The 26258-nt window shown below is 59.0% G+C and overlaps 2 protein-coding genes across 3 annotated transcripts; both read right to left on the bottom strand.

Moving 5' to 3' along the window:
- Positions 1 to 1123: 1123 nt before the first annotated feature.
- SCARF2 (scavenger receptor class F member 2) lies at positions 1124 to 14302 on the bottom strand. 2 transcript variants are annotated; one of them, XM_015878329.2, is made up of 11 exons: positions 13540 to 14302; positions 10326 to 10384; positions 9215 to 9316; positions 8536 to 9055; positions 8243 to 8461; positions 7700 to 7828; positions 6254 to 6357; positions 6071 to 6188; positions 4526 to 4647; positions 3343 to 3492; positions 1124 to 2972 (listed from the first exon to the last, which is right to left on the bottom strand). In XM_015878329.2, exons 1-11 carry the CDS (start codon positions 14274 to 14276, stop codon positions 1789 to 1791), a joined length of 3444 nt encoding a protein of 1147 aa, XP_015733815.1. In that variant the 5' UTR covers positions 14277 to 14302; the 3' UTR covers positions 1124 to 1788. The 2 variants fall into 2 exon arrangements, with proteins under 2 accessions (XP_015733815.1, XP_015733814.1); XM_015878328.1 differs by having other exon boundaries at positions 3343 to 3495; positions 13540 to 14291.
- A 1391-nt stretch (positions 14303 to 15693) lies between these two features.
- Positions 15694 to 23500, bottom strand: LOC107321433 (proline dehydrogenase 1, mitochondrial-like). Its single transcript, XM_015878330.2, has 14 exons — positions 23190 to 23500; positions 22886 to 23094; positions 19751 to 19785; positions 19365 to 19514; positions 19218 to 19282; positions 18876 to 18992; positions 18700 to 18779; positions 18357 to 18438; positions 17982 to 18074; positions 17746 to 17892; positions 17462 to 17637; positions 17279 to 17377; positions 17085 to 17173; positions 15694 to 16332 (listed from the first exon to the last, which is right to left on the bottom strand). The coding sequence occupies exons 1-14, from the start codon at positions 23466 to 23468 to the stop codon at positions 16145 to 16147; spliced, it is 1809 nt and encodes a 602-aa protein (XP_015733816.1). The 5' UTR covers positions 23469 to 23500; the 3' UTR covers positions 15694 to 16144.
- Positions 23501 to 26258: the final 2758 nt, after the last annotated feature.

Below are 26258 nucleotides of genomic sequence, written 5' to 3' on the forward strand. Positions count from 1 at the left end.
CCTGAGCCCCTTGCAATCCCCCCCAGCACCAAATGCTGCCAGCACTGCTGCTCCCCTCCCAACCAGTGCTTCCTTGTACAACCCTAGCAGCTCACTGCCTCATGCATCTTTCATTTTCATTTGAATTTGCCTTCTTTCGAGTTTATTTTTGGTAGGGCCCGAAATAGGAAATGAATAGCTGGCAATCGGGTTCGCTTTTATCGCCGTTCTCCAGGCCAAGCCAAAACAAATGCGCTGTTTTCCAACCCAACAACTCCTCTTTTGCTTTTTGGAAATGGGGAATTAAATGGGGAAAAAACACCAATGGCACAGTGTTGGTGGGGGCTAGGGGTGTCACAATGGGCACCATCCCCAGTGGGGATGGAGGGGAAGTGGGGAAAGACCTGCTTGCTTTTGTATTCCCTCATTCCTTGTTATTGTTCCGTGTTACAACTTCCTCTCCTGATGGGATTCAGCTGCTTTTGCCTTGAGGTCAAAGGCCTCAAGAGGAGAAGGGAAAGCAAGTTTATTTATGCTAAGCGTGAACTTTCCAGTGGGGCTCACAGCTGCAGGGGAAACTGTTTAGGGGTTCACAAATCAACAGAGGCTGGAAAGCATGAAGCAAAGTGTTTGCAGCACTGTGCATCGCATGGTGCTCTCTGTTAGAGGTAACCAACATGCAGTGGTGGGGGGAAAGCCTGCAGACCCCAGTGGGATGCCTGAAAAAGAGTTTCAGAGTCCCGTCATGTAGAAATATCAGCGTAAAACAACACCTGGTGGTCTAAGTGGGAACAGAATCATAGAATCACTGAGGTTGGAAAAGATCTCTAAGATCTCCAAGTCCAACCCCAACACACTGGGCCCACTGACTGTGTAAGGTACCACAGTGTCACACCTCCATGGCTCTGAACACCTCCAGGGATGGTGACTCTGCCACTCCCTGGGTATCCTGAGCCACTGCATCACTTCTTTTTTGGAGAAGAACCCTTTCCTAATATCTAACCTGAATGCTGAATAGTGTTATTTTTATGGATCACCCCCTGGCCTCCACTGTGTCCCACTGAGGACCCTGCATCCCAAGTGCCCAAGTGAGGCCAGGTGATGCTCCATGGGCATCCTGGGGCACGGAGAGACAGCACCCGGGTATGGAAGAAATACACTTTTATTAGAAAAGCGCTCTGCAGAGATGCCAGGCTCTGTCGTACCAAACCCATCTACCCAACTCCACTGGCCAGATCCCCCCTGAAGCCACAACAGCCTCCCTGAGCGCTGTGCAGCCCAGGCCTTAAATAGTGCTTTCCTGCTGCCACTCCTGGCACAGGCAGCCCTGGGGCCAGGGGCATTGGTCGAAACCAGCTCGACCCCACACCGGGAGCGGTGAGGCAGCACCGGGGGCTGCACCTCTGAGAGGGGAGAAGCAGATGTGGCAGTGCAGGGAGGTCTGGGTGAAGACACGGGGATGTCCCATGTGTCATCTCCCTTTTGCTCCCGTGCTGCAATGGGGACCTGGCAGAGTGGAGTGGGGCGCGGGAAGCGAGCGGCTCCGTTACTGCAGAATATAACATGGGTACGTCTAGTACAACAAGCACTGCTTATGCGATCGATAATACTGCTACAAAAAAAGGGGGGGCCCCCAGCTCCTGCATCCCTGCATGGGGAGCACAGAACCAGGGGGGTACCAGGCCCAGGGGCGGTGGAGGAGATGGGCTGACAGGAGAAAGGGGTTGAGGGGAGAGATGTGGAATGAGGAAGTTGGGGGGCTCTTCCAGTCCAGGCACTGTAAGTCCTTCCCAGGTGCCCAGCTCCCCATTACTGCACTGTCTGCGTGGGCACCACGGCTGCCTTGGGTGGCTCCAGGGTGGCTTCTCGGCTCTTCTTCCTGGGGGGCTTTTTGATGGGCGTCTTCTTGGCCACCTGCTCGCCCGGAGGGGCCGGGTCCTGGCTGCTGACCGTGGTTTGTTTCTCCACCCTCCTGGGTTCACCCCCAGCCACTGGCTCGGCCGTGGTGGGGATCAGTTTCTGCAGGTTGGGTGAGGTGGGCAGCAGGGGTTTGCTGGCCTTCTGGCTGCCGGTGGCCGCCGAGCGCTTGGCTTTCTGGGGTGGGGTGGGCTTCTCCCGCTGGGCTCCCACCCCATTGGGCCGGGCGCTGCCCTCCGCCTTGTTGAGGCTCTGAGTCTTTTCCTTCAGCTGGGCCGCCAGCAGCGTGGCTGCCTCGGAGGCCAGGTGGGGATGGAGGGTCTCGGAGCGTGGCTTGCCGGCACTGGGGCTGCGTGGGGCCTCCCCAGCCCGCCGCTCTGCATGGAAGCCACCCATCTTTTTGAAGGCGTTCTGCACCGCCCCGTTGATGTTCTCCATCTGCTCCGAGCTGGCCTTGCTCCTCTGCTTGGGTTTTGAAGGCGACTGGGGCTCCGCGGCAAGGTTGGCTTTGCCCTCCAGGACACCAGGCTCCTTAGGATGCTTCTGCGGTCTCTCCTTGCCACGTGTGCCACCACTGCCTTTCTCCTCCGCTTTGCCATGCACACCAGCTGACGTCTCGCTGGGGCTCCTCTTCCTCTTGGCCAAGCTTTGGCCATGCTCAGGGCTGCTGGACCGGGTGGCTGCTGGCTCTGGTGAGCGGCTGGGCAGAGAGTTGGACTGGCTGGAGTTGTAGCGGCTGTGGATCCAGGACACCTTGGGCTTGGTGGATGGGTCGGGAGGACGGGGCTTGGTTCTCTCTGGGGACAGCGCCATGTCCTCCTCCTCCTTGGACTGCTTGGAGAGGCGGGCGACCTTGGCATAGAGCGCAGCGCTGGCTGAGCCAGACCCGCAGGACGAGCGCTCGCTGTCCGAGGACTTGAGCAGGGGTGTTTCGCTGCTGTCAGCATGGAAAGCCTTGACAGAGCCCGTCTCCTTCAGGAAGCTGTACTCGGCTGCCTCTTCCCCACTGGCAGGGGCCATGAGCTTCTCACCGGGGCTGGAGGATGGTGCCCTGTCCCTGCTGTCACCCACGCTCTCTGCAGGAAGAGAGCATGGATGTGTCACGAAGGCACGGAATGGTTTGGGTTGGAAGGGAGCCTTAAAATGCCACCTGGTCCAACTCGATCCTATGGGTTGGACACCTGCCTCCCAATTCAGCCTGGCTTTGAGCATCTCCAATTATAGGGCTTCTCTGGGCCCTGTGCCACTGCCTTGCTGCCCTTATGGCAAAAAAAACCAAACATGCACAGTGGTGGGGTAGGGGCAAAACTGGGCTCCCCATTGACCTGTCTCTGCATGCCTCCAGGTCCCTCTATGCCACAGGACCCCCACCTCCCCATTACAGGGCCACCTCCAGCCCTCATCCTTGCATGCAGCACCCAGGGAAGCACCGTGCTGGAGTCTCACCTTCATGGGGCACGCAGTACACCGGCCCTTCATCCGTGGTGTCAAAGGAGGAGAAGGAGCCACGGGATGACCAGGATGGGGAGGGCTGCTCCACCACCGAGGGCGGCTCGATGAAGCTGCAGTTCAATGTGTTCTCCAGGTCGTGGTGAGCTACTGCCAGCACAGGAAAGTGGCCATCAGCCAGTGCCTGCCATGCCGGGTCCCAGCCCCATTTCACCCCCCTGGGATGAGCCGTGGTTGCAAGCAGCCACGCTCCCCCCCACACAGCACTGTGCAGGAGATAAGGGATCACGGAGATGACTGTGTGAGAGGGAATAAACCTGAGAGAGGAATGGCCCAGCAAGGTGAGGGGATCCTGATATATAAGGGTTGGGGGAGGATGCAAAAGCTGAGAGAAACTCCAGAGACAGAGCAAAAGCAGTGGAGATATTTAAGGAGCAAAAGGCCCAGAGTGGGGGAGGCAGCCAGTCCGGCATGACTTTCCTTGTTGTAAAACCCAAAAAGAGAAAATTAAAAGCAGACCATTGGAAGCAGATGAAGCACTCTGCTTCCTGCGAGAAGGCGTGACGGGGTGCTGGGACTCGTGGCCACGCAGCATCTCCAGGACTTGGATGAGACCAAGGGGATGGCTGGAGGAAGAGGAGCACCAGCAGCAGCTCAAGATGTGCTGAGGCTCCTGTCTGGCCCCTGGCAAAGAAGGGCTGCAGGTCCCTGTGCTGCCAGATGGTGATGGATGGATGTTATTGCTCCAAGGCCAGCCCCGAGTGGTCAGAGCCATCGCCTGCCTGGGTCCCTTGTTGCCTTCTGGCACAGACCCCTTTGTCCCAGGGTCCTGGGTGGCCTCACTGCACAGCCCCAACCCCAGAGCAGGTTGTAATGCACAGAGCCCTGGAGCTGAGGCCATCCCCTCCCTCCCCTCTGTGTTTACACAGCGCTGCTGGGTGGGAGCCAGCTGCTGCGGGGCGGCTGCAGGAAACGCGCACACAGCCCCATTGAGCCCCGCGCACACAGCCCCCTCTGTCCTCCTCCCCGAGCCCTGCCTGGCCCCTTCCACAAACATGGCCCCTGTTTGGGTTGCAGTGGGGATGTTTCCCCGGCCCTCGTGCACTCTGCATGGGTTTGGGGCCGGGAGAAGCACAGCAGGTCGCATGAATTGACCCTGCTCTGCTCCTCGGTGCCTCACCTACGACCTTGGGCATCTTCTGGCGGCGCAGGGGGATGCGGGGCAGCTTCATGCTGATGCGGCTGAAGCGCCCACACAAACGTCTTGGAGGCTTCTTGGCTGCCACCGGGTCTTGATTTGCACTGCAAGGAAATGCAACAGCCCCATCAGACAGGGCAGGGCAATGGTCACACTGGGACCACTGATCATAGGACCATGCATTGAGCTGCGGGCTCAGGGATGCTGCACATGAAGAAGGGTTTGGAGAAGAGGCAGGACAGAGAGATGCCACAGGAGTGTATTCCCCATTGGTTTTGCCCCAGTTGAAGCCCAGGATGGCTCAGGGTAGGGGTCAGGGCTGTTATCAGCCCCACGCTCCAGCTTGCGTTGTGGCAGAGCCAGACCATGCCCCGAACACCCACAGCTCCCAGCCAGGCCTTTGAATCATATGATTAACTTCAGAAAAAAAAAAAAAAAACCCTAAAAAAACTTAAAAAGAAAAATATCCCAACCCCAAACAAACACGTGGCTTCTCTTTATTTGCTCTCTGGTTTTGAAGCCTCTCGGGGATGAGCGTTCAGGCAATTATCCACAGCCACAGCAGCAAGAGGTTCTCTTGCAGCAAAAAAGAGTGCAGCAATGCCACTCAACCCATGTGCACCCATAGCCACTGCAGCCCCCCTGCCACAGCCCTTCCTGGCACCGGGGATGCTTTGGAACAGGACACTGAGATGGCAGTTTGGGGTCTGGGCACCCCGCAGTGCCCGGGGAGAGGAAACTCTTTGGAGCCATTTCCCATGCAAGTCTTCTTTGAGCAGCATTGAGTTTGGGAAGTGGCTCCTTTTATCTGCAGCATAATGACATGCAGCCCACAGGCTCTCCAAACCAGATGTGCTGGGCTGGAGTGGAGTTGGCACGGCTGCAAGCAGAGGCTTCCTGAAAATTCCTGCACAGCAGCCGGCAGCACAAGGGACGGCTTTTGTGCAGCTGGTGGAGCTCCCCTGGCCCCTTTCTCCCCAATAAGCAGCCATCCCCATCCCCATCCCTAACCCTATCCCAATCCAAATCCCCACCCATTCCTATCCAATCCCCATCCCTATCCCACCCCATCCCTATCCCATCCCTATCCCTATCCCCACCCCCATCCCTATCCCAATCCCCATCCCAATCCCAATCCCCATCCCTATCCCCACTCCCATCCCAATCCCAATCCCCATCCCTATCCCAATCCCCACAGCAGGGACTGGAGGGGCTCACTTTGTCCTGCAGACCCTACAGCCCAGCTCCACTGTGGGAGTTGCTGTGCACACTCCTGCCTTCATCCCCGTGACATTTTGGGGATCCCAGACACAACTTTAGGTTTCCCTTTGTAGGCTCCAGGCCCAGGGACCCACTGGGTCCCAGTGAGGCAATAGCCAATAACAGGAGCACAAAGCCAGGGGGCACCCTGCAGTGTGGGGTCCTCCTGCTCCTACCCCATGTTCTCTTTTGCCCATTCTCAGGAGGATGGGAAACCACTCTGCATTTCCCTTCTGTCCTCCCCTTTCCCTGCCAGCATCCACTCACCCGTGCCCTTCATCCTTCTTGCGGCAGACACAACAGCAACAGAGCAGTGACAGCAGGAGGATGAGCAGCAGTGCCAGCAGAGCTCCAGCCCCAATCACCCCCATTCGTTGGTTGGCTTCTGCAAGACACAGCGTGCTCAGATACCAGCCACAGGCACCCCAGCACCCCAACCCTACAACTCACCCATGTGGCAGGCGCCCGTCAGCGGGTCACAGGCACCGTCGTGGCAGCTGCAGGCTTGAGCACAGTTGGCTCCATAGTGGCCAGGCGGGCAGGTGAGGTTACAGCTGGGGAGAGGGTGAGGGTGGGGTGATGCATCCTGGGGATGCTCCCTGCTCTCCCTTCCCAAACCCCTTCTAAAAGCAGGTGGCACAGTGTTGGACTGCACTGACAGCATCCCCATGGGGGGACCATGCCACCTTCCTGCTTGGCCCCATGTTTGCTGTCTCTGAGAGCCCTCCTCCACCCCCATGTGCTGCACAAGGCTTTGCAATGAGGTTTGTAGCACTGTGGTGACAACAGGTCATTAACCCTTCAGCCACACACTGTACCAACCCAGCAGCGCTGGGCATTTGCAGCAGGTCTCAGCTCAGCAGTTCTGATGTGATGTGGCCTTGTGCCTCATGCACACCCAGGATAGAGCCTTTCCACTGCAGCCCAGGAGCTTGGAAACCTCCCAGCTAAGTGTATCTAAGAAGGAAGAACAACCATGGCTGAGGTGCCCTCCTTGCCAGGGCACAGCCCCTCAGCTCAGCACCACAGAGAGGGGCACACACCAGGGCTGGAAGGTGGGCAATATGTCAGGCACCACCCAAAGCAGCCCAGGCTCTGGGTGCCCTCCCACTAAGCAGCCTGTCCCCAGAGTTCTGGGGGCAACAATGACACTATGCAGGACCCCACTGCTAACAGCATGGGCACTGGGATGGATGTACTGGGGCTGATGGCCCTGAGCCCAATGCCAGCTGCTCCCAGCTGGTAGCACCGTGGCCCCAATCCCAGCCCCTCTCCCCTGGGGCAGCAGCTGCTCCCTTGGCTCAGCTACATTTCATGCTCTCTGGTTTTCAAAGCACCGCCGTGGCTGAGCCACGTGCCCTGAGCCCCCACAGGCAGCTGCTGTGCAGCGGGATGCAGGGATGGGAGCAGGGATATCCCCCAGACAGTCCAAACTACCCCCATCAGCTGGACCTGAATTTCTACCCCAGACACACAGATTTTGGGAGATACCATGGGAATGATGTGGAGCAAGAGAGGGCTCAGATGCCATACCCGTGAGGCTATGTGCTATTCTGGGATGTGGTTTTCTCTGTTTTCGGCTAGAAATTCCACCCTGAACTCAGGGGGAAAAAAAAATAATAATAATCATAAAAAAGAGTTTTGTCAAAGCCCTTTGATTTCACCAAATGGTCATTTCCTAATGACAAAATCCTTTGGTCAAGAAACCCATCCTGCAGCTCTTGGAGAGGTGCAGCGTGGCTCTGCTCTATGAGGACCCTGCTGAGCTCAGGGGGATCGGCTGCTGCTGCCTCAGGTTCGCTTGGATCCCACCCCACCCAGGGGCAGGAACAGACAGGGATGGAGGTGATGCCAAGCAATGATGAGCACCCGGGGTCCCCGCAGCTGTTTGCTTACTATGTGCCATGGGAGCCAGCGCGGCACAGGCAGCGTCCAGTCTCGAAGTGGCACTCCCCGCTGACGCAGTCGCTGCAGACGAAGGCACAGTTCTCCCCATACGTCCCATTGCGGCACTTAGTTTCACACCTGTGGAGTGATGAGGGCAGCTGGAGCACAGGGGAGGGGTTTTCTAACAGTGCCCCCGCTGTGCCCGTCCTGGTCACCCTATTCTGTTTCCCATCTGTTCCATGCAGGTGTTGCAGAGCCTCAGACCCAACCCCAGGTGGCTCCAGGAAAGTTTCAGAGTTGAGTCCTGCTGTGTGTTTGGGTCACTGAGAAGATAGGGGCACCGTGGCATTGTGCACACTGGCATCCCACGGCCCCATGTGCCAACACTGTGGCACTGGGGTCCCTGAGGCTCCCTGTGGCCTCATGGCCATGCCAGCAGGCTCAGCCCATTTCTGCTGCCCTCCCCCCCAGCCCCAGCTGCATGCCCACCCCCAGACCCCATGCAGGGACGTAGCACCGCTGCATGCACCAGCTGGGCCGTGCAGCACTCACCGGTCTCCAATCCAGCCAGGGTTGCAGTGCGAGCACTTGCCATTGATGTGGTTGCAGGTATGGCCATCCTTGCAGGGGGGGCAGAGCTTCTCACAACCCTCCCCATAGAATCCAGCCGAGCAGGGCTGGTCACACTTGGTTCCATTCCAACCTGCCTCACATGTCAGGCAGCGCCCATCCGCCACGGTGCAGGGCTGCAGGCTCTTGCACTGCCCACACCTGCAACAACAAAGGGACACGTGGCACATGGCACACCGCAGCTCCCACCTCCCTCCTTGTGCCCCAGCACTCACCTCCTCCTGCAGCCTTGCCCATAGAAGCCAGCTGGGCACGGCTCACGGCAGTACTTGCCCCGGTAGCCCGGCTCACAGGTACAGGTGCCATCCACCTGGTTGCACTTCCCCTTGTAGCACTGGCAGTAGCGGTCACAGCGGGGCCCAAAGGTGCGCTCACGGCACTGGCAGCGCCCGGTGAACTGTTCGCAGGGTGAGTTGTTGCAGGAACATTGGTTGTTGCAGCCACGGCCCCACCAGCCTGGCTGGCACAGGCAGTTCCCCGTCTGCTGATCACACTGGGAATTGTGGCTGCAGTAGCAGGAGCTGGAGCACTGGGGGCCCCACCAGTTGGGCTCACAGGTGCACTTGCCCGTCTTCTGGTCGCACTTGCCGTGCTTGCAGAGGCAGATGTTCTCACACTTGGGGCCCCAGCGGTTGGGGTTGCAGGTGCACTGACCCGTCACATCTTCACACTGCCCGTTGGGGTGGCAGCTGCACATCTCCTTGCAGTCGGGGCCCCAGAACTGGCGGGGACATTCTGTAGGTGGAACAGCGCTGCAGTCAGCCGTGGGTGACCTCATGCAAGCAGCACTCCTTTCTCCTCTCCATCCCCACTGCTCCTAGTGTGCTTAGGGGACAGGCTGCCCGCATGAGGTGGCCCATCCTGGGGTGCCCCAGCAGTGCCAGTGGTACTCACTGGTGTCGCAGTTGGCACCGAAGTAGCCGTGGCGGCAGCGGCACTCGCCGGGTCTAACACACACTTCATTCTCCTTGCAGGTGAAGTTCCCTTCGCAGACAGCTGTGCAGATGGACCGACAACAGAGAATGAGGACATGGCTGAATGGTGCCCACTGAGTGCCACCAGGATCGTCCCATCCCAGTCCCCAATCCCCAGAGCCGGGGACGGGGTGCACGGTGGCACCATAGGGGTCAGTGAAGTTTGATACAGCACGGAGATCACAATGGAAATGCCACCATCCTCCTGCCACTGTCCCCAGCTCCATCCCTGCCCCAGCCCCCTGCCACCCTGCTCACCCATCCCTGTGCTGCAAGCGGGATTTGGGACATGGGACGCAGGCAGCCACTTAGCACAGCCCCCCTTCTCCTAACCTCCCTATGGGGGAGCTGCCCCAGCACCCCCCAGCCCACAAGTCCCCCTGTGCCAAAGGGGAGTGAGTGCTGGGGCATGGCATGGTGCTGGCCCCATGGCCCCACAAAGTCCCCTTGGCCAGCAAGAGAGGGGGAACAGAGCACCCGTACCGAGCACCTTACCTGGCTGTTGTTAGACCTACGGTGATGGGGACTATAGAAAACCCTAAAATAGACAGATGGAACAGGTTAGAGGCAGTGAGTCTAATGGTTAGAGCAGCCTGGGGGGAAAGTGGGGAGAGGAAATGGGGATGGTTTGCTTCAGGACCATCTTTCCCAGCTGTGCATCCTTCTCCCTTCCTGCACCAGCTGCATGCAGTGAGTGGTTATGAGGGCGCATGCAGGGTGAGTTAGTTGGTTATGGGGTCTGCAGCCCATCGGCTCCCTGGGCACCACAGCCACCCCAAACTGGAAGGACACACAGGGTCCCCAAATCCTGCATGGTGGCACACCATGGCTTTCTGTGGGCACGGTGACACCGGTCCCTTTCTGCAGTGGCACGTGGCTGTCCCTTCATCCTCTGCCACAGCCCTCCAGCACTGTGGCAGCACGCAGAGCTCACCACACTGCCTCTCATGTCCAAGGGCTGCACCCCAAGGTGAGCTGGGGTGCACTACACAGCTCCAGGGCCATCTCAAGACCTCAGCATTGCTGCTTACCTATCAGACACTCGCTTCCTTGTTGCCTCCATCCTGGGCAGCACACGAGCACTGAGGAGCTGCAGGAAAAAATAAGTCCACAAATGGTTGGGATATCCAGAAAGCTGCTGTCCTTCCTGGGAACCTGTCAGCTGTGATGGTATCAAGAACCAATCCTGCCATGCAGACACTTGGCGTGGGGCACTCAGCTCAGTGTGGGGCTCAGCAGAGAACAAGGTGGCAAACAGCAGCAGTGCTGGGCATGGGGCAACATCCCAACCCAACATCCACGTGCCCCATGCGCAGAAAATGGCTCGGATTCTTTTGCCATCAGATGTGATTTAAAGGATAGACTCAAATGAGCGTATCCTTAACCAAGGCATTGGAAAATAACAGGCAGGAGGGAGGAAAGCCTGGGCAAAGCAAGGAGCGCTTATGGGAACCTACAGATGGGTTTGGTGCCTGGCACTGTGGCAGCATGGGGATGGCATCCCAAGGTAAGATGGTGGCATCTCACCCCATCCCATCTCGACCACTGCAGCCCCCAGAAGAGGGGCACAGGGACACCCCATAGCCATGCAGAGGAGGGAACATCCTCTTCTCAGCCCAAATCCATGACATCCCTCCATTTGTGCAGCTTTGCCCCCACATTGAAGCTATAATCCAATGCATGGGAACGATCCCGGAGGCTCTGGAGCAATCCAAAGGCATGCTGCAGTCGAGGAAAACTTGACATGGGCTGGACCAGTGGCAGAGCCTGGAATGCATGCTTTTCTTCTTTTTTTTTTTTTTCCCCTTTCCCTTTATATGTAACAAATGCAGAAGAGGAGGAGGAGGAGACAGCGAGGAAGCACTCGTGAAACGCAAAGCAGTCACAGGACCACGTCTGGCTGCCAGAAGGAGCTGCTGTGGGTTAAGGGGGGGTGGGAGCAGCCCCTGGTGGGACTCGGGCTGGGCTGAATGGGGCAGCACCAACATGGGAGAAGCCACGGCTGCCTCTCGTGGAAGATGTTGAAAAATTGGACGGGAGGCAGAAAGGAACCACAAAAATGATTCAGGGCCTGGAAAAAATGCCTTGCAGCTGGAGACCAAAATAGCTCCATCCATTCCGTCCGTCACTGAGATTACACAGCGCTGCGATTGCGCCCGGGGCTGGAGAGGGATCTGTGCTCTGGAAGGGGGGTGAAACACATGAGGAGAGGCAATGGGGCACCAATCAAAGCCTCTCTGTGGTGGACAGGAGGACTCAGAATGAAATCCACTGGGCTCCATGGGTTGAAATGGATCCACGATGGGTTGAAATGCGCCGTGATGGAGTCGTCTAACAAGCACGGGTTGTGCCTGTGGGGTCTCATCCCCTTGGAGGTGGGTGGGAAGGAGTCATCCTGCCCAAGGAGGGACCACAGTGCCCAATGGCTCTGCACTGCGACTGAAGCATCATGAGTGGGTCCACGGGGCAGCCCACACGCAGCGCTGGGATTAAAGCTATCTCCTGGTAGACAGCTAATCGCCTCCACTGGGCCGTGTCCGACACCTCCCCGCTCAGCCTCCCCTCCCTTATCAGCTGCTCTGACAGCAAACCAATGTGCTCACATTTCAAAGCTTGAGCCACCTCCCTGCGCCCCACAGCACAGCTGGGACCGGGGCTCAGCCCCAGAGCAGGTTGCCCACGGACCTGCTGCTTCCCTCAGCACATCCCTTCCCTTTCTGTTTTCTTGCCTTTTCCCCTTGAGAAAGGAAAAAAAGAATCACTTTGCCAAACTGACGGGGATTTCACTCACACAGAGGGAAAGGAGCACACGATGGGGTAAAACCAGAGCTGTCCCTGCTCCTGGGATGCGTCTGCATCCCACTGAGCATCTCACATCTCACTGAGCATCACCTGCATCCCAACATCCCACATCCTGCTGAGGGTTTAGGAGCTGCATAAATAGATGGAGGTGAAAACCCCACAGCCCAGAGCACCGCTGCCACCTGCTCCAGCTCTGTGCCCACTGGCACCAGCTGTGTGACCCTGGCACTGAGCCCCTTCTTCCTCCACGCCACCCATCACTCGGTGCCTTGCATGGCAAAAAGGGAATATACAGGAAAAGAATGGCTAAAGGGAAGTTATGGTGGCCATGGAGAAAGCAATTCCCACACACACAGTGCTTGCACTCATCACCCTGCACCCCTGCTTCTCCAACAGAAGGGGGGCACAGTGACTTTGAACAGGAGATAAATGAGCTTCCAAGTCAAGAGGAGCAGTCACATTTAGCACACACACCAAACCCAACAGCTCCAAAGTACACCCCTTTCTGCTACCCTATGTAATCCATAGAACTGTATGGACACAGATTCCGGGTGCTGGTCCCGGGCGCTTGCAGCCCCACTGCCACCCTAAGTGACAGCTTTGCTGGGCACCAGTTCTACAGGGGGATGTGGAGACCCAGTGCATCCTCCCCTCGCCCCCCCCCCCGCCGAGTACTGAGGCCGCACTGCTCTGGCAAAGCCTCCTTCGGAAACTGTAATTTGAGGAGGGGGCACCAGCGCCCCGCGGCCGGGCTGAATGGAGCCATTATGCGGCCTCTCCAGCGCGCAGCACATGTTTTCCTTGTGGACTTGTCTGACCTCACGGGCGAGATGTAAAAAGGTGCATTTATGGACGCACCCCTCCCCCCGCCCCCCTAGTCCCCATCATTCCCCCCCCCCCATATAGGGGTCTCCTCGCGGGAATGAGGCGGCTTTGGGACCACTGAACCCCAGTTGGGGAGGGGGCGTAGGCAGGGGGAGGCGACCCTGGGGACAGCACCGGCACCTTTGCTCTGAAGCCAACGCCAAATACTGCTCCATTGCTGCCAACGCGGCCGCCCCGAGCGCTCCGGGAGCCGCTCCAGCAGGGTACACCCGCAGCATCCCGCATCCCACTGCGGGACCACACCCGGAACGCTCAGAACCGGCTTCCTCCTATAGGACCGGCGCCGGGATACCGAGATTCGGACCCGGGACATCAAAATCCGGACCCGGGACACCGAGATTCGGACCCGGGACACCCAGCTCCAGAACGGGGACACCAAAATCCAGACCCGGGACACCAAAATCCGGACCTGGGACACGCTGCTCCGGCTCCCCTCGCCACGTTGGGGCCCATCGCCCCCTCCCCACCGCCCCACACCGCTCTCTCCCAGGCCCGCGCCCTCCCCCCATCCCGGCCGCCCGCCCGGCCCCACCTGCCCTCCCCTCCCCTCGCTCCTACCCTGCAGCTCTGCAGACGTTCCTGCCCCGTGGGCTCAGCTCCTGCGCGACTCCGCAGCTCAGCACGGCCAGCAGCAGCAGCACCGCGGTTCCGTTTGGGCGCGGCGGCCGCAGCCCCAGGGCCGCCATGGCCGTCGGCGCTGCGGGGCCCTGCCCGGCCCGGCCCATCCCATACGGGGCTCGGTTCCGCTGCGCGGTGCCCGGTGCCGCCCTGCCCTGCCCTGCCCTGCCCCGACGGCCGCTCTCAGCGGACGGAAACTGCAGTGCGAGCTCCGCGCCGCCGCCGCCGCCGCCGCCTCCCCCGCGCCCCTCTCGGCGGCGGCGGGAGGGGCCCCGCCGGCAGCCAGGAAATTCCGCATTGGTTCCCCTGACGGCGGGCCAGGCTCCGGGGGCCGCCGCCGCCGCCTCCTCCCCGCGACCGACCCCGGCCCCGAGCCCCGACGGCCCCGGGGTGCGGGATGCGTAGCGTCGGTACGGGTGTAGATCCGGAGCCCCAATAGCCCCGAGGGTGGCTGTGCCCATGTCCGGCAGCCCCCCGGTGCCCGCAGCCCCATAGGAGCCAAGCGGTGCCTGCAGCGGCAGCCACTCGTAACCCCCCCAGAGAAACACAGTTAGGAACAGGGGCTGCACATCGAGCGCTTCTAGCAGTCCCAAATCCCTCGCGTGGACGGGGGACACGCCGGGCATCTGCCACGTGGTTACACAAACACCCAGCGTCCCTCGAATACTGCAGAGCATCGCCGCTCCGTGCACGCTCGGCTATCCCAGGCGCTCGGCTCGGTGGTTTTAATAAGGATAGTTGGGTCCTCTCCTGCCGAGGGGCTGCGGGCATCTCCCTCATTGCCGCCCCTGAGCATCGCACGCCTCCAGGAGAGGATGCTCCGACAGCATCTAACGGGAAAGAGCCGGGGCGTGTCCCGTCAAAACAGCGAATGAAGGATGGATGAGCAGCTGCTCACCGCCGACCTGTGGAGTTATCACATTCTGGTCCAGGGAGCAGCGATGCCACAACACAGTGCGACCAGGACCCTCCTAAGGCCGCTTTCCCACGGAGCTGTGTTGTCACCCGGTCACTGATGGGGACTCGTGAGGCAGAGCCGTAGCAGGGAACCACCTTCACCCCGTCCCTGTGCACGGGTAGATCGTGATGCGAGCAACCACGGTGCAGAGGGAGGGGCTGGGGGGGTTGGCAGCCATTGGGGACCGATGTCACTGTCCTAAAATGACACGGATGGGGACACCATTCCCAAGCTGCACTCAGCACCCTCCAGCCCCGTCAGGCTGTGCAGAAACCACCTCCCAACTCCCTGATTGTTACAGCTGTCACCCACCTACTCATCTTTCCTGATTTCAAATCACTGAGTGTCTCACCTCACTGACACGTCCCATGTCCCCGTACCCACAGTGCTGGCAGCAGATCCCCAGCCCCATTCTGCAGGCAGGATGGGTCCAGCCATCCATCTGTTGTTAACCCAAGAGTCACAAGGACCCCCAGGCTACTTCCAAAGCAGGGCTGCTCCAGCACCCACCCCCAGAGCTGGATGGGATGCACACCCCATAGACATCAGCCACTACTGCTGTTATTCTCCCTCTGGTCCCACTGAGGCTTCAGCTTTTGAGAGGAGCAGTGCTGGTGCTCCACAAGCCCATCTAAGAGCTTTCTATTCCAACTCTCTGCAGTTCCTTGTTCAGGTTCCAGGCTGGAGCTGCTCTGCCAGGTGCTCTCCTCCCGCTGAACCACGTTTTGGATAACACCAGCAAAAGCAAGAGAAAGGAACCCCAGCATTATAGCATTTCCAAACACAAAGCGAAGGCAAAAAAATATGCTGTTTTGTCAACGGTTCAACAACTCCCTGCAGCTGTTTCCCGGGGAAGGACCATGAGTGAGGTGGCCCCTGGGGCACTCAGCACCATCCGGCAGGGACACAGCCAGGCTCTGCCCCTTGGAAGGAGCCCAGGCTCACGTGTGCTTAGAGCTCTCCCAGCGTTGGAATACAGCTGCTGCACAGCGTGGGCTCTCTGCCTTGCAACTCCCCCTGCTGCTGCATCCAGCACCCTTGCAAGAAGGCACGCTGCAACGCTGGCTGGAGCAACCCACAGCCTTTGCTATCAGGGAAACGCCGCAGAACCCAACGCTATGCACTGAGTCGAGGAATAAGAGCAACAGTGCTTTAATCGTTGCCATTTGCTGCAAATCCAGTGCTTGGCAGAGCTGAGCTGCAGCCCAGCTCCTGGCTCCCTGGCCCTCAGCACTGCCCCATCCTCATGGGACAGCACAGGGACATGGCTGGGAGGCTCCCATCCCCATGATAGGTGTCTCAGGCCCGGCATGGCCACAAGGCACTGAGAGCCTGTGGAGCTTTGGCTCTGCCAAAGAACAGCAGAGGGACATCAGTCGGGGCACAGCCAGCTAGGCAGCCCTACAGTAGTGGCCTCCAGAAGGAGGATGTGGTTCTACAGCAGTAAGAGAACATCTCCCCCCCAGGCAAAGGCCTCAGGAGGAAAAACAGCAACAGAACAAGGCAGAGGAACTGGGTTAGTGGTTAACATGAAGGCACAAAAGCCCCAATGCCGTGCAAAGGCTGGGTCCTGCAGGGCTGGAGGGGTCAGGGGTTGGAGCTGAAGATGGTGCCTGCAAAAAGTCGCCGCTTAAACTCCCTCCAGAGCAGGTCCCGCTCCTGGTTGGCTCTTTGCATGAAGCCCCTGTTCTCCTGGGCACGGCGGGACAGGTAGGGCAGCACCTCATCCACCGGGCCATAGGGGACATACTTGTAGACAGGGAAGCCAGCCTGACCTGGAAGAAGAGAGGGAGAGTGTGGAAGTGCCCCAAAGACCTTCCATGGTCCAGGTCACTGGCACTGCTGTGACCAAGGGCAAGGATCCAGGCATAGCAACTCAGAGCATTCCAGGTAGCAGAGATGCTTTGTAGACAACCAAGGGACACAGGGATGTCCCAACCAGCACCCTGTCAGCCAGCCCAGCTTCCTGCCTCTATGTGTGGGGGAAAGTAGGGTGAGCCCAGTACATCAGGATGGGATTGAGCAACCCACAGGAAGCCTGGGAGCATCTCCGGCCAGATGCAGGGAGCCTGACTAGGACAGGGGGGGGGAACATAGCAGCCTGTCCCCTCCCTGCTTTGCACAGGGATTTGGGAAGGTGCCAGGGAGAGAGTGCCGAGGTCACCGTCAGCCCTGGGAATGCCGGCAGGGAGGGCCGGGCCAATTCAAGAAGCATTCAACCAGAAACATCAAGTTAACACATTTTTCCAGCATGACCAGAGGAGGCTGCGGACCCAGAGCCAAGCCCTGCTTACTGAGGGAACTCCAGGACAGAGCAGCATCCACACTGGAAAACAGCCCAGTCTGCCTTGCACTGCTGTCCCCTGGCCTGGAGACTGGGACAGGTCCTCAGCCAGCAACCCACAGCCTGGCTCGATCTTGCCTTCAAACCCCACAGCAGCTGCTCAGGAAGACCATGGGGTGACAACGGGACAGGAAACCTCTGCCACATCCTGCTGCTCCCAGGTGCTGGTGCTGCAGCACTCACCCAAGGGGAAGGTGATCTGGTCACACATGCCCAGCAGCTGCCCAAAGCAGACCTTCTTCTCTGAAGGATGGATCCCAAGCTCCATCATCCTGCAAGCCAAGCCTCAACGTTAGGGGACAACAAAGACCCTTTACGTCCTGTGTGCAGAGCAAGGACTGGGCACCCAACACTGGCCTCACCCCACCAGCACCCACCTGCGTAGGGTGAATTTGACCGTGTTCTCATTGTGAGTTGCCACCATGACATTGGCTTTCCGGCTGTGCTTGATCTCCTCCAGGACATAATCCAGGCACCTGCAGGGCACCATGGGGCTGCGTGGTGAGGCTGCCCCATCCCGCTGGGAAGAGAGGCAGGAGCATGGTGGGGGCACCCCCTACCTGTGGTACATCTCATTGGTCTTCTCATAGGTGGGGTTGATGGGATCCTCGTAGCCAATCTTCGCTGCTCTCTCCCTCTCCTGCTCCATGTAGGCTCCACGGACCAGCTTGGTACCAAAGTGCCAGCCTTCCCGGCGTGACAGCTCCACGTCCACACTCACGTTATCATAAGCTTCCTGGGCACAGATGGCCCAGGGTCACCAAACCAGCGCCACCAGCCACCCCAAAACCAGGTCAAATGGCTTACAGCATCACCGATCCCTGCACTCCATCCCCTGCCTCACCTTCAGGTAGCACTGGTGGGTGTTGAAGATGATTGCCCGCTCCCTGTTGAAGCGGCGCTGCATCTCCAGGCTGAGGCGGCTGATGGCTGGCTGGAAGTAGCTCTGCTCTGCATCCACCATCAGCCTCACGCCCGTCTCCGTGGCTCTCTGTGGGGTGAAGGAGGCACGGAGGGCTGCTGAGGCCACCTGCCACGTGTCCCCATTGGCAGCAGAGCCCATCCCCACCTCTTCCACACCTTGGCAAGGACATCCATCCGCTGCAGCATCCGTTTCATTTGCAGTTCCTCTTCCTCGGTGAAGTGTGAAAGCAGAGGCTCCAGTTGCCTGGTCTGAAATGAAAAGAGCCCATTCAGCACTGCCTGGCACAGCAGCACTGTAGGGAGACAGATGCCCTGGGGAGTCCACCCCCAACACCCCCCAACCTGTGCTGTGCATGGGGTGCCCACCCTACCAACTGCATGCAGCAGGTCAGTGTGGGGGGCTCCAGAAGCCCTGCAGGGTCTGAGGATGGCAACCTCCCACCCCAGGACAGGGTTGAGCTGCGTCACACTGGCAGTGTCCACACTGCAGAGCTGCTTGGTGGGCAGAGCCTGGCTGAAGCACATACACACCTTGATGTTGGGGACAAGCAGCAGCTTGGAGAGCTTGGTGCGGCTGTCAATCAGGCTGTTCCAGTCCAGCAGATCCACAGTGCTGTGGGTGGGAAGTCAGATCTGTGCTGGTGATGGGGGGCCTCTACCAGCTCCCACCCCACCAGCAAAACAGCTGAAAGAGACACCCTACCCCAGCTTGTCACCCCTCTCTGCTTTGGGAGCCCCTGGTTGCCACAACAAGTCAGCAGTGACTTTTGGAGACCACCCATTGCTGCTACCCATCTGCCCAGTGTCACAGTGGGGCTGGCCTAGGTCCCAGCACCATCACCCCACAGCACCCTATAGGCTGTGGACAGCTTACCCGCTCTCACCCACGTTCTCGCCTGTGAACCAGTGCTGGCTCTCTGCCTTGGTTGCGATGCCGAGCTTGGCCAAGGACTCCTGCCACCAAAAGGAGCATCAGTGCCAAGGCACAGCCGGACCCCACCAACACCCCTCAGCAGCACAACCTCACCCCTCACACATCACCCTGCTCACCTGCAGCTTCTCCACCTCCAGCCTCATCTCCAGCGCTGCCCGCCCGCCCTGGCCCTGCTCTGCAGCCATTTGGTGGAAGAACCGCCGCCACTTCACCAGCACCTCTGAGAACTGCAGCTATAGGGATGGAGCTCAGTGTGAGCTGTATGGGCTCAGAGCCCCACAGACTGAGCCCACAGCAGGAGAACACAGCCCGGTATAAAGCACCAATGCTCCCACCTTGGGACCCCTTCATGTGCTCCTAAAGCTTGAGGCCATCCCCCAGGTGGCTTCAGGCACCCCGAAGCACCCACTGTCCTCTCTCTAACCCAGCCCACCCTACCCACCCCCATGGGTACTCACCAGGAACTGAGGTCTGCCCAGTGCTGTCAGCTTGATGGCCGAGAAGCCGTCCTCTGAGCTGCCACCTGGAAAGAGCCACATGGGCAGGGCTGGCTGGGGCAGGGTCCCTGGTGTCTCCAGGCACACAGGGCCACGCTGAGGACTTACTTGATGCATCGATGCAGCGCAGGAAGGTCTCCATGTGCTGATCACACTTGGCCTCATCGGCATAGAAATAGGTGCGTGCACTGATGACTCCATCACGGCGATCCCCAAAGCCACGATGGGCACGGAACTGCTTCTCTCTCCTCTCTGCTCCTGCGGTGGAAGAAGGCAGAGATGAGCCCAACGGCCTCTGCTGAACCCTACCAGCTCCTGCCTCCTTCCTCAGACCTCATGAGACCCCAGTTTGTGGAGGAGCGGGGTCAGCTGAGAACCTCAGCATTTCTCCTCCAATTCATGAAGGAGGAATGAGTTTTTTCCCCCAGGTGCCCGGAGCATCTAGGCCTTCAGCCAGGCGATATCTGCTGAGAGCAGGAGAGGCCATCACTCACCTCCTGGCTCCTTCTCGGCTGCAGAGGTGCAGGAGCTAAGAAGAGAAACAGGGAAGGTGAGGACCAGGCCAGCAGCACCCTGCAGCCACACACTGGTGGCCAAGGCAGCCCCAAGGCCTGGCACTACACCCTGTTCTTCCCTCACCATCCCATTGCTAACGGGGCCAACACCACTTTGTTGGCAGCTCGGGTGTCCCAAATCCTCTCATGGAAAGCAAAGAGGCTTCAATACCCAGGAATCATTTGCTAAAGAGCACACAGAGGATACTCTGGACCTTGGCCCATCCCAGCCTATTGTGGTTGGGGATACACACTAAATGGCAAGGACAAGGCTGACCATGGTGGGGCTGGGGGCTCCGTTTCAGGATGGACATCAGGAAACATTTCTTCTCTGAAAGAGAGGTGATGCATTGACACAGCTGCCCAGGGAGTGATGTGGTCACCATCCCTGGGGGTGTTCCAGAGCCGTGGAGATGTGGCACTGAGGGATGTGGGCAGTGGGTATGGTGGGGATGGGTTGGGGTTGGGTATCTTAGCGGTCTTCTCCAACCTTAACAGTTCCATGATCTCTATGGCCCTTAAACCATGGGAACACCAAACCTCATCCCAGTGCCAGACCATAAAGCAAGGAGCCCGTGCAGGGCGAGCTGCACCAAGCCATGGGTCCCACAGCCCCACTGCCACTCAGCTGCTCCACTGCACTGCTCCTCAGCACCAGCCAAACACTTTCAAACAAGGCTCAGCCCCAACCCCAGCCAACCTCGGATGTAATTTCAAGCTCGAGCCCTTTGTCACAGAGATAGCAGGGCTCTGACAGCCTGGGCTGGTGCCCAAGTCATGAGTTCCTGCTGGAGCTCAAGCAGTTACACCTCCTCGCTGCCCCCCTACACCCAGCCCATGGACCGGGGTCTGATGCAGTAGCCCCTGGAAGGCAGCCCAGAGCCACCTCCTCCCAGGAGATCTCTGCTTTGCACAGCCCCAGTACTGCTGCCCCAAATTGGCCATGCTACCAGCATGGGAGCCTCGCCAGAGGGCTCGGATGGGCAGCACCCACGTGGGAACCCCGTGACAGGGATTAGGAGTTGCTGGAAGCACAAACAAAGCCCTTTCCTCCTGCTGGAGGCTCCCTGGGGCAGCTCAGAGCACAGCAAAGCCTCATGTGAACTGCAGCTCAGCAGGAGCCGTGCCACAACCTGCTGTGTCCTTGGCTTCTGCTCTGTGACCATGGGACAGGTCAAGAACCTTGCTGTTCCAGAGCATGAAAGGACGCAATAGCAAAGCTCTGATGGCTGCAAGATGCCCCTGGTGCAGGCAGGATAGTTCTGCAGCCCTGAGCTCACCGCGATCCAGCACCTGTGTGCTGGGGACAAGCAGCCCTGGCACAGCCCTTGTGGCATGCACAGCTCAGTTATCAGCAAACACCCCTTGGCTTTGAAGTGTTTTGTGTTCCTGAAGACAAACACACCCGTTCCAGCAGCATTCCTGCTGCATGACTGCATTGAACCCTCCATCCCGGGGCAGGGTGGGGGCAATCAAAGCAGTGCCATGGCGCTCTTTTTATTGTCCTGCATCAAAACAAACTAGAGGAAGCTCTTTCCAGCTGAAGAAATAGCCCTTCCTGGATATCAGCTGCTTTCTTTGCAGTGTTAGCTTTGGCAAGCAGTGCCATTCCCACAACAACCGAATGCCACTTAGCCCAGCTGAAGTAGCTTATACCAGATCGTGGAGGGGGGATGGAGGGGGACAGGAAGCATCTCAGCACTGCCCAAGAGCTCCCAGAAGCAAAGCAACTCTTTGCAAGGCATGCTTAGCCTTTATCAAGAGCTAATGCAGAGGTGCAGGGAGCACCAGCCTGCTGGATGGCTGTGCACGGTGATGTGGCCAATGCTGTAGAATTGGGAGTTTTGGATCAGGCTCAGATGCTTTATCACAGGAGAAGCACAAGGGTGCCCTCATTAGCAGTAAGGTGGATGTGGCAATGTGTTTCAGGCTGGAGGCTGCCTGCAGCACTGCCAACCCATGTCCTGTCCCACACCCAGCAGTGCTGCCTGCAGGAGCCTTTCCCTGCCTGTGCCACCATGACCTGAGTGCAGTGCTCATAGTGGCACCTGGAGGATACCCGTGACAAGCTGGCAGGGCGCCGAACAGCAGCCTGGGCAGGGCAGGGCAGGACTGAACTGGCTGCAGGCATGTGAGAATATGGGCTCAGCCAGTGCTTGCCTGTGCAGTGTTAATGCAAATCAGTCACGAGGAGCATTTCTTGGGTGGGGGGGGAAGCACAAGGGTGTCTCCATGCAGGCTGCTGCTAGAGGCTTCGCACAGCAGATGGCATCAGGACACGCTGCCTGCAGCTCCGTGGCTGACATGGCACCCAGCGGGCTCGGGCAGGGTGACAGTGAGGGGGCACAGAGCTTTCAGGGTGGGAACCCCATAGCAGCAGCAGCCCTATAACCTACAGCTGGGGGGCAACAGAGCCTGAACACATCAAGAGTTAAGAGGGAATGGGTACAGAAAAGCCTTCAGTGCTAAAGGCAGGAGCTCTCAGCGCAGGCACAGCCGGCAGAAGGACAGCGCTGTCACCCCCCCTTCTCCCCCCCTTACACTCCATTGGGATGCAGAGCACGGCTCGGATCGCAACACGTGCCCCGGCTGCGTGCCCGGGGCAGCACACAGGGATCAGCTGCTCCCGCATCACAACCAGGGCCGGCAGCAGCAGCTGTGTAATACAGGCTGTGCGATACAGGCTGTGCGATACAGGCTGTGCGATACAGGCAGCGCTGGGTGCGGGGCAGAGATAAGGGGAGGAAGGGAGGGGTGGGCGAACACCTGCTGGATACGGACCCAGGGCTCCGAGCTCGGAGTTTCGGGAGGTGTTTTTAGCACAGCGCAGCTGGGCGCCATTGGGGAGATGAGGGGTGTGGGGGGAGGCTGTGAACGGGGGGGTGAAATGATGGGAAGAGGGGGCGGCACCGGGGGGCGATGCCGGGGGCCGGGGCGCGCCACGGGAGGCGGGGCGGTGACGCGCGGTTCCGTTCAGCCAATAGGATTTGGGGGATGGGCGCTCGCAGCCAATCGCATCGCGGCCAACTCCCGCGCCCGCCACCCCCCGCATCCCTCCCGCCACTCGGCGCTCACTCCAGCTCGTGGCGCTCGGCCGTGGCCGGGCTCAGATCCTCCTCCACGCTGTAATCCAGCACGGCGCCCACCCCGAACGCCCGGTTCCGCCGGATGAGCGGTTTGATGGCCTCCTGGTCCTCCCCGGCCACGAACTGCCCGTAGAAGGTCATCTTCATCAGCCGCTCGAACAGCGCCTGGCCCAGCACCCGCTTCCCGAGTTGCAGCAGCTGCGGGACAGCGGAACCTCAGCACCGGCACCGTGACACCGTGACACCGGCACCGTGACACCGGCTCTCCCCCTCCCCCTGTCCCCGTTACCCACCTCTCGGTTGTGCTCCACCAGCGGTCCCACCGCGCACATCCCAAGCACCAGCAGCCCCCGCAGCAGCTCGGCGCTGCTTTTACTGCGGAACGCTTCCTCCGGGTCCCCGAAATTTACGGTCGGGGTCGCATCCCGCGGTGGGACCGACGATGGAACCGGCCGCGTTCCCCCTTTCCCGCTGGCCGGTAGCGGTGGGGCGGCCCCGCGGGGAACGGAGCGTGGGGCGCCCACGCGGGCGGCGGTGGCGTGGAGAGCCCGCACGGCGCTCGGTAGAGCCATGGGCGCTGCGGAGCCGCCCGCCCGCAACGCCGCCGCCTTAAGTACGTCCCACCCGGCACCGCCCCGCCGGGCTCCCGCAGGCACGGGCTTGAGTTAGTGGGCCGGCTTTCCGCCCCGTGTCCTGCCAGCTGCTTCCTTCCCTTCGTAGATGGGAAGGGTCGGGGTGTGTGTGTGGGGGGGGGTTTGGAAGGAAGCCCAGTGCCCCTGGAGGGGGGATGTACGAGGACGGGCTGCCCCTCGGAGTGGCCTAAAGGAATCTTTAAAGGAATCTCTTTAAGGGATCTCCGAACCCTCGCAGCCATCCCCGGGGTAGGGGGGGTGGGAGGGGAGTTGTCGCCTCCGGTGCGGGATGTTCCAGCTGGGCTCCTGGCAGGGCACGGTCACCGCTCCCCGCCCTCTTCGCCTTGTAGGATCACGCAGGAATCCAGCCAACCTCCTGCCGGCCCCAAAGTGCCATCTGGCGCCCGGCGATGCTCAGCGCAACCTGCGGGATCGGCCGGGACTCTGTGTTGAAGAGCCAGAGCCAGAGGGCATCGCTTTGGGCGGAGATAGGCAAAATATTGGCGATGAAAAAACAACACCCGTTTCCTTCCGTGTATTTATTGCGTTGTGTTATTCCCCCAGAGTGAAAGAAGCAGTTCAAAGCTGCCATGTGAAGCCTCAGCTCTGAGGTTTCCAAGTAGTTTTACTCTTAGATCTGGACACAAAAGAACAACGTCTAAAAAAAGAAACCCAAAAGGTTCAGATAGAAATGCAGATCCAGGTGCTTTGTGGCTGCGGTGTGATGCTCACAAACACACGTTCCCAATCACTCAGCAGACAGCTCTGAGCTGGGAAGCGTCTCTTATTGATGGCCCGGGAAGCCGTAAGATGTGAAGAAACAAATCTGAAGGCAAGACAAATAGGCGGAAAGGGGATTTAGTGCAGGAGGAGAAGGCGGGTTGGAAATGAGAGGACACAACATGCATATTTCATGGGCCGGCGCTGGGCAGAGAAGCTTTCTGACACAGTGAATATAACAGATGGCAACAAGTTACAGCAGCCGCTGGTGGCACCAGGAAGGGAGATTGGGGAGCTGGAATTGGCTGCTCCTTGGTTTCAGTGGTGGTTGGCATGCCAGCAAGCTGAGCTTATCCAGCAAGCTGAGCTTATCCAGTAAGCTGAGGTTATCCAGTAAGCTGAGGTTATCCACTAAGCTGAGGTTATCCAGTAAGTTGAGGTTATCCAGTAAGCTGAGGTTGTCCCTGTCCTGATCTGCTCTGGGGAGGCCACAGCTGGGATGCTGGGCACGGTGCTGGGCTCCCCTGTGCAAAGGAGCACTGGAAACAGGAGAGAGTACAACAAAGGGCTGTGATGATGATGAAGGGCCTGGAGCACCTTTCCTACAGGAGGCTGAGAGCTGGGCCTGTTCAGCCTGTAGATAAGGGGGCTCTGAGCATCCCCTCTGTGTCCTTCAATACCAGCAGGGAGGTACAGAGGGGATGGTGCCTGGATCTGGGTCATCCTCCTCCATCACTATCCTTCTTCTTCACCCCCATCACATCCTCTTTTCCCCCCAGCCCTCCCATCATCCCTGCCCAAGGCCTGCACACAGAGCCCCGAGCCTCAACACAGTGCTACATAATGGGCTGCTGGGGCTGAGAAAGAGAGTCCCTCTCAGTTTCTACCATCCTGGATTAGGGGGTGAAGCTGAGATGGCCGTCTGGGGGAGGCGAGGTGGGGAAGAAAGGTGAGCAAATGCCTGAAGCCATCTCTCTGCACTTACAGCCTAGAAATGAATGTGCTGGAAGCTTTCTATACAAGCAGGGCCTGGGGAATAAACTCAAAAAGCCTTTTTCTGGGCTGCCTACTGTGGCAAGGGGTTGTTTATTGAGCCGGGATGCTGGAGTGCCTGGAAGGGATCTTGCTGTGTTTTAGCCCACACTAAATGATTCAAACACATCACACTGAGGAGTGGTACTGGGAAAACAGTGATGGAAAGGGTTTGGGGCAGCTGGGTGGGAGCTGGGCATCCTCCCATGGGTTTGTTGCCACAGAGCCCCACAGTGCACTGTGCAGCCCCTTGCAGGATGCAAAGAGCCCCAGGGTGGGCTTCTGTGGGTGTGCAGCATCCTGGAGCAGCCAGGTGTTGCTGGGCTGGGGGATAGCAGCCATTTCCAGGCCGAGGCAGGTGAACTTGAGCCACCTTTGTCCTTGAGAAGGGGGCTGTTCCTTATCGATGAACGCAGCATCTCGTTTTCCTAAAAATACGCCCTTAATGACGGTGCCTTGGGAAGCAGAGACATGGCTCAGCAAAACCTCATTGATCTGAGGGCGGCTGCAGACACAGCAAAACCTTTGGGCTCTCAGTTCCCACCACACTCCCCTCAGCAGGCGGGTTCAGCTGCTGCAGGGTGTGAATCAATGCCCAGCACATAGCTGGAACTGATGAACCCCTCTAACCGAGCACCACTTGCTTTGGCTTCTTAACTTCCCATATATTTAACTGAGAGCAGGTAGTGCTGAGTGGCCCTTGGGTTCTCTTCCAGCGGGGTAAAAAAAGAAGAAAGAAAATGTTCCCTTTCCCCTTTCACTATGGAGATGCCTGCAGTGAAAGGGGACAAGCCATTCTGTTCTCTGTTTGCTGTTATTTTCCTCCCCTCCTTCTCACAGGCAAATGCTTTGCAGGAAACTTTGCACTTTTCTCACATTGTCACAGGGGAGCAACATTCCCACAGGAGCTTGGGGCAAAGAAGAGCCCGGGATGGAGCCCACATTGCAGCACAGCTGGCAGCTGCCCCTGATCTCTGG

This window comes from Coturnix japonica, chromosome 15, assembly GCF_001577835.2.
Source record: "Coturnix japonica isolate 7356 chromosome 15, Coturnix japonica 2.1, whole genome shotgun sequence".
In the NCBI taxonomy this organism is placed as follows: Eukaryota; Metazoa; Chordata; class Aves; order Galliformes; family Phasianidae; genus Coturnix; species Coturnix japonica.

Bases quoted from the DNA above. Each gene is read 5' to 3' on its own strand.
- LOC107321433 (XM_015878330.2), bottom strand. From the start codon at position 23,468: ATGGCTCTACCGAGCGCCGTGCGGGCTCTCCACGCCACCGCCGCCCGC. The intron at 17,638-17,745 runs GTGAGGCAGGGG...ATCTGTGCCCAG, and splicing joins CCCACCAGTGCTACCTGAAG to GAAGCTTATGATAACGTGAG. The intron at 16,333-17,084 runs GTGAGTGCTGCA...CTCTTCTTCCAG, and splicing joins CCAGATCACCTTCCCCTTGG to GTCAGGCTGGCTTCCCTGTC.
- SCARF2 (XM_015878328.1), bottom strand. From the start codon at position 14,276: ATGCTCTGCAGTATTCGAGGGACGCTGGGTGTTTGTGTAACCACGTGG. The intron at 10,385-13,539 runs GTAGGAGCGAGG...TTTTTCCTGCAG, and splicing joins AACGTCTGCAGAGCTGCAGG to CTCCTCAGTGCTCGTGTGCT. The intron at 6,358-7,699 runs GTAAGCAAACAG...CCCTCTCCCCAG, and splicing joins GCTGGCTCCCATGGCACATA to CTGTAACCTCACCTGCCCGC.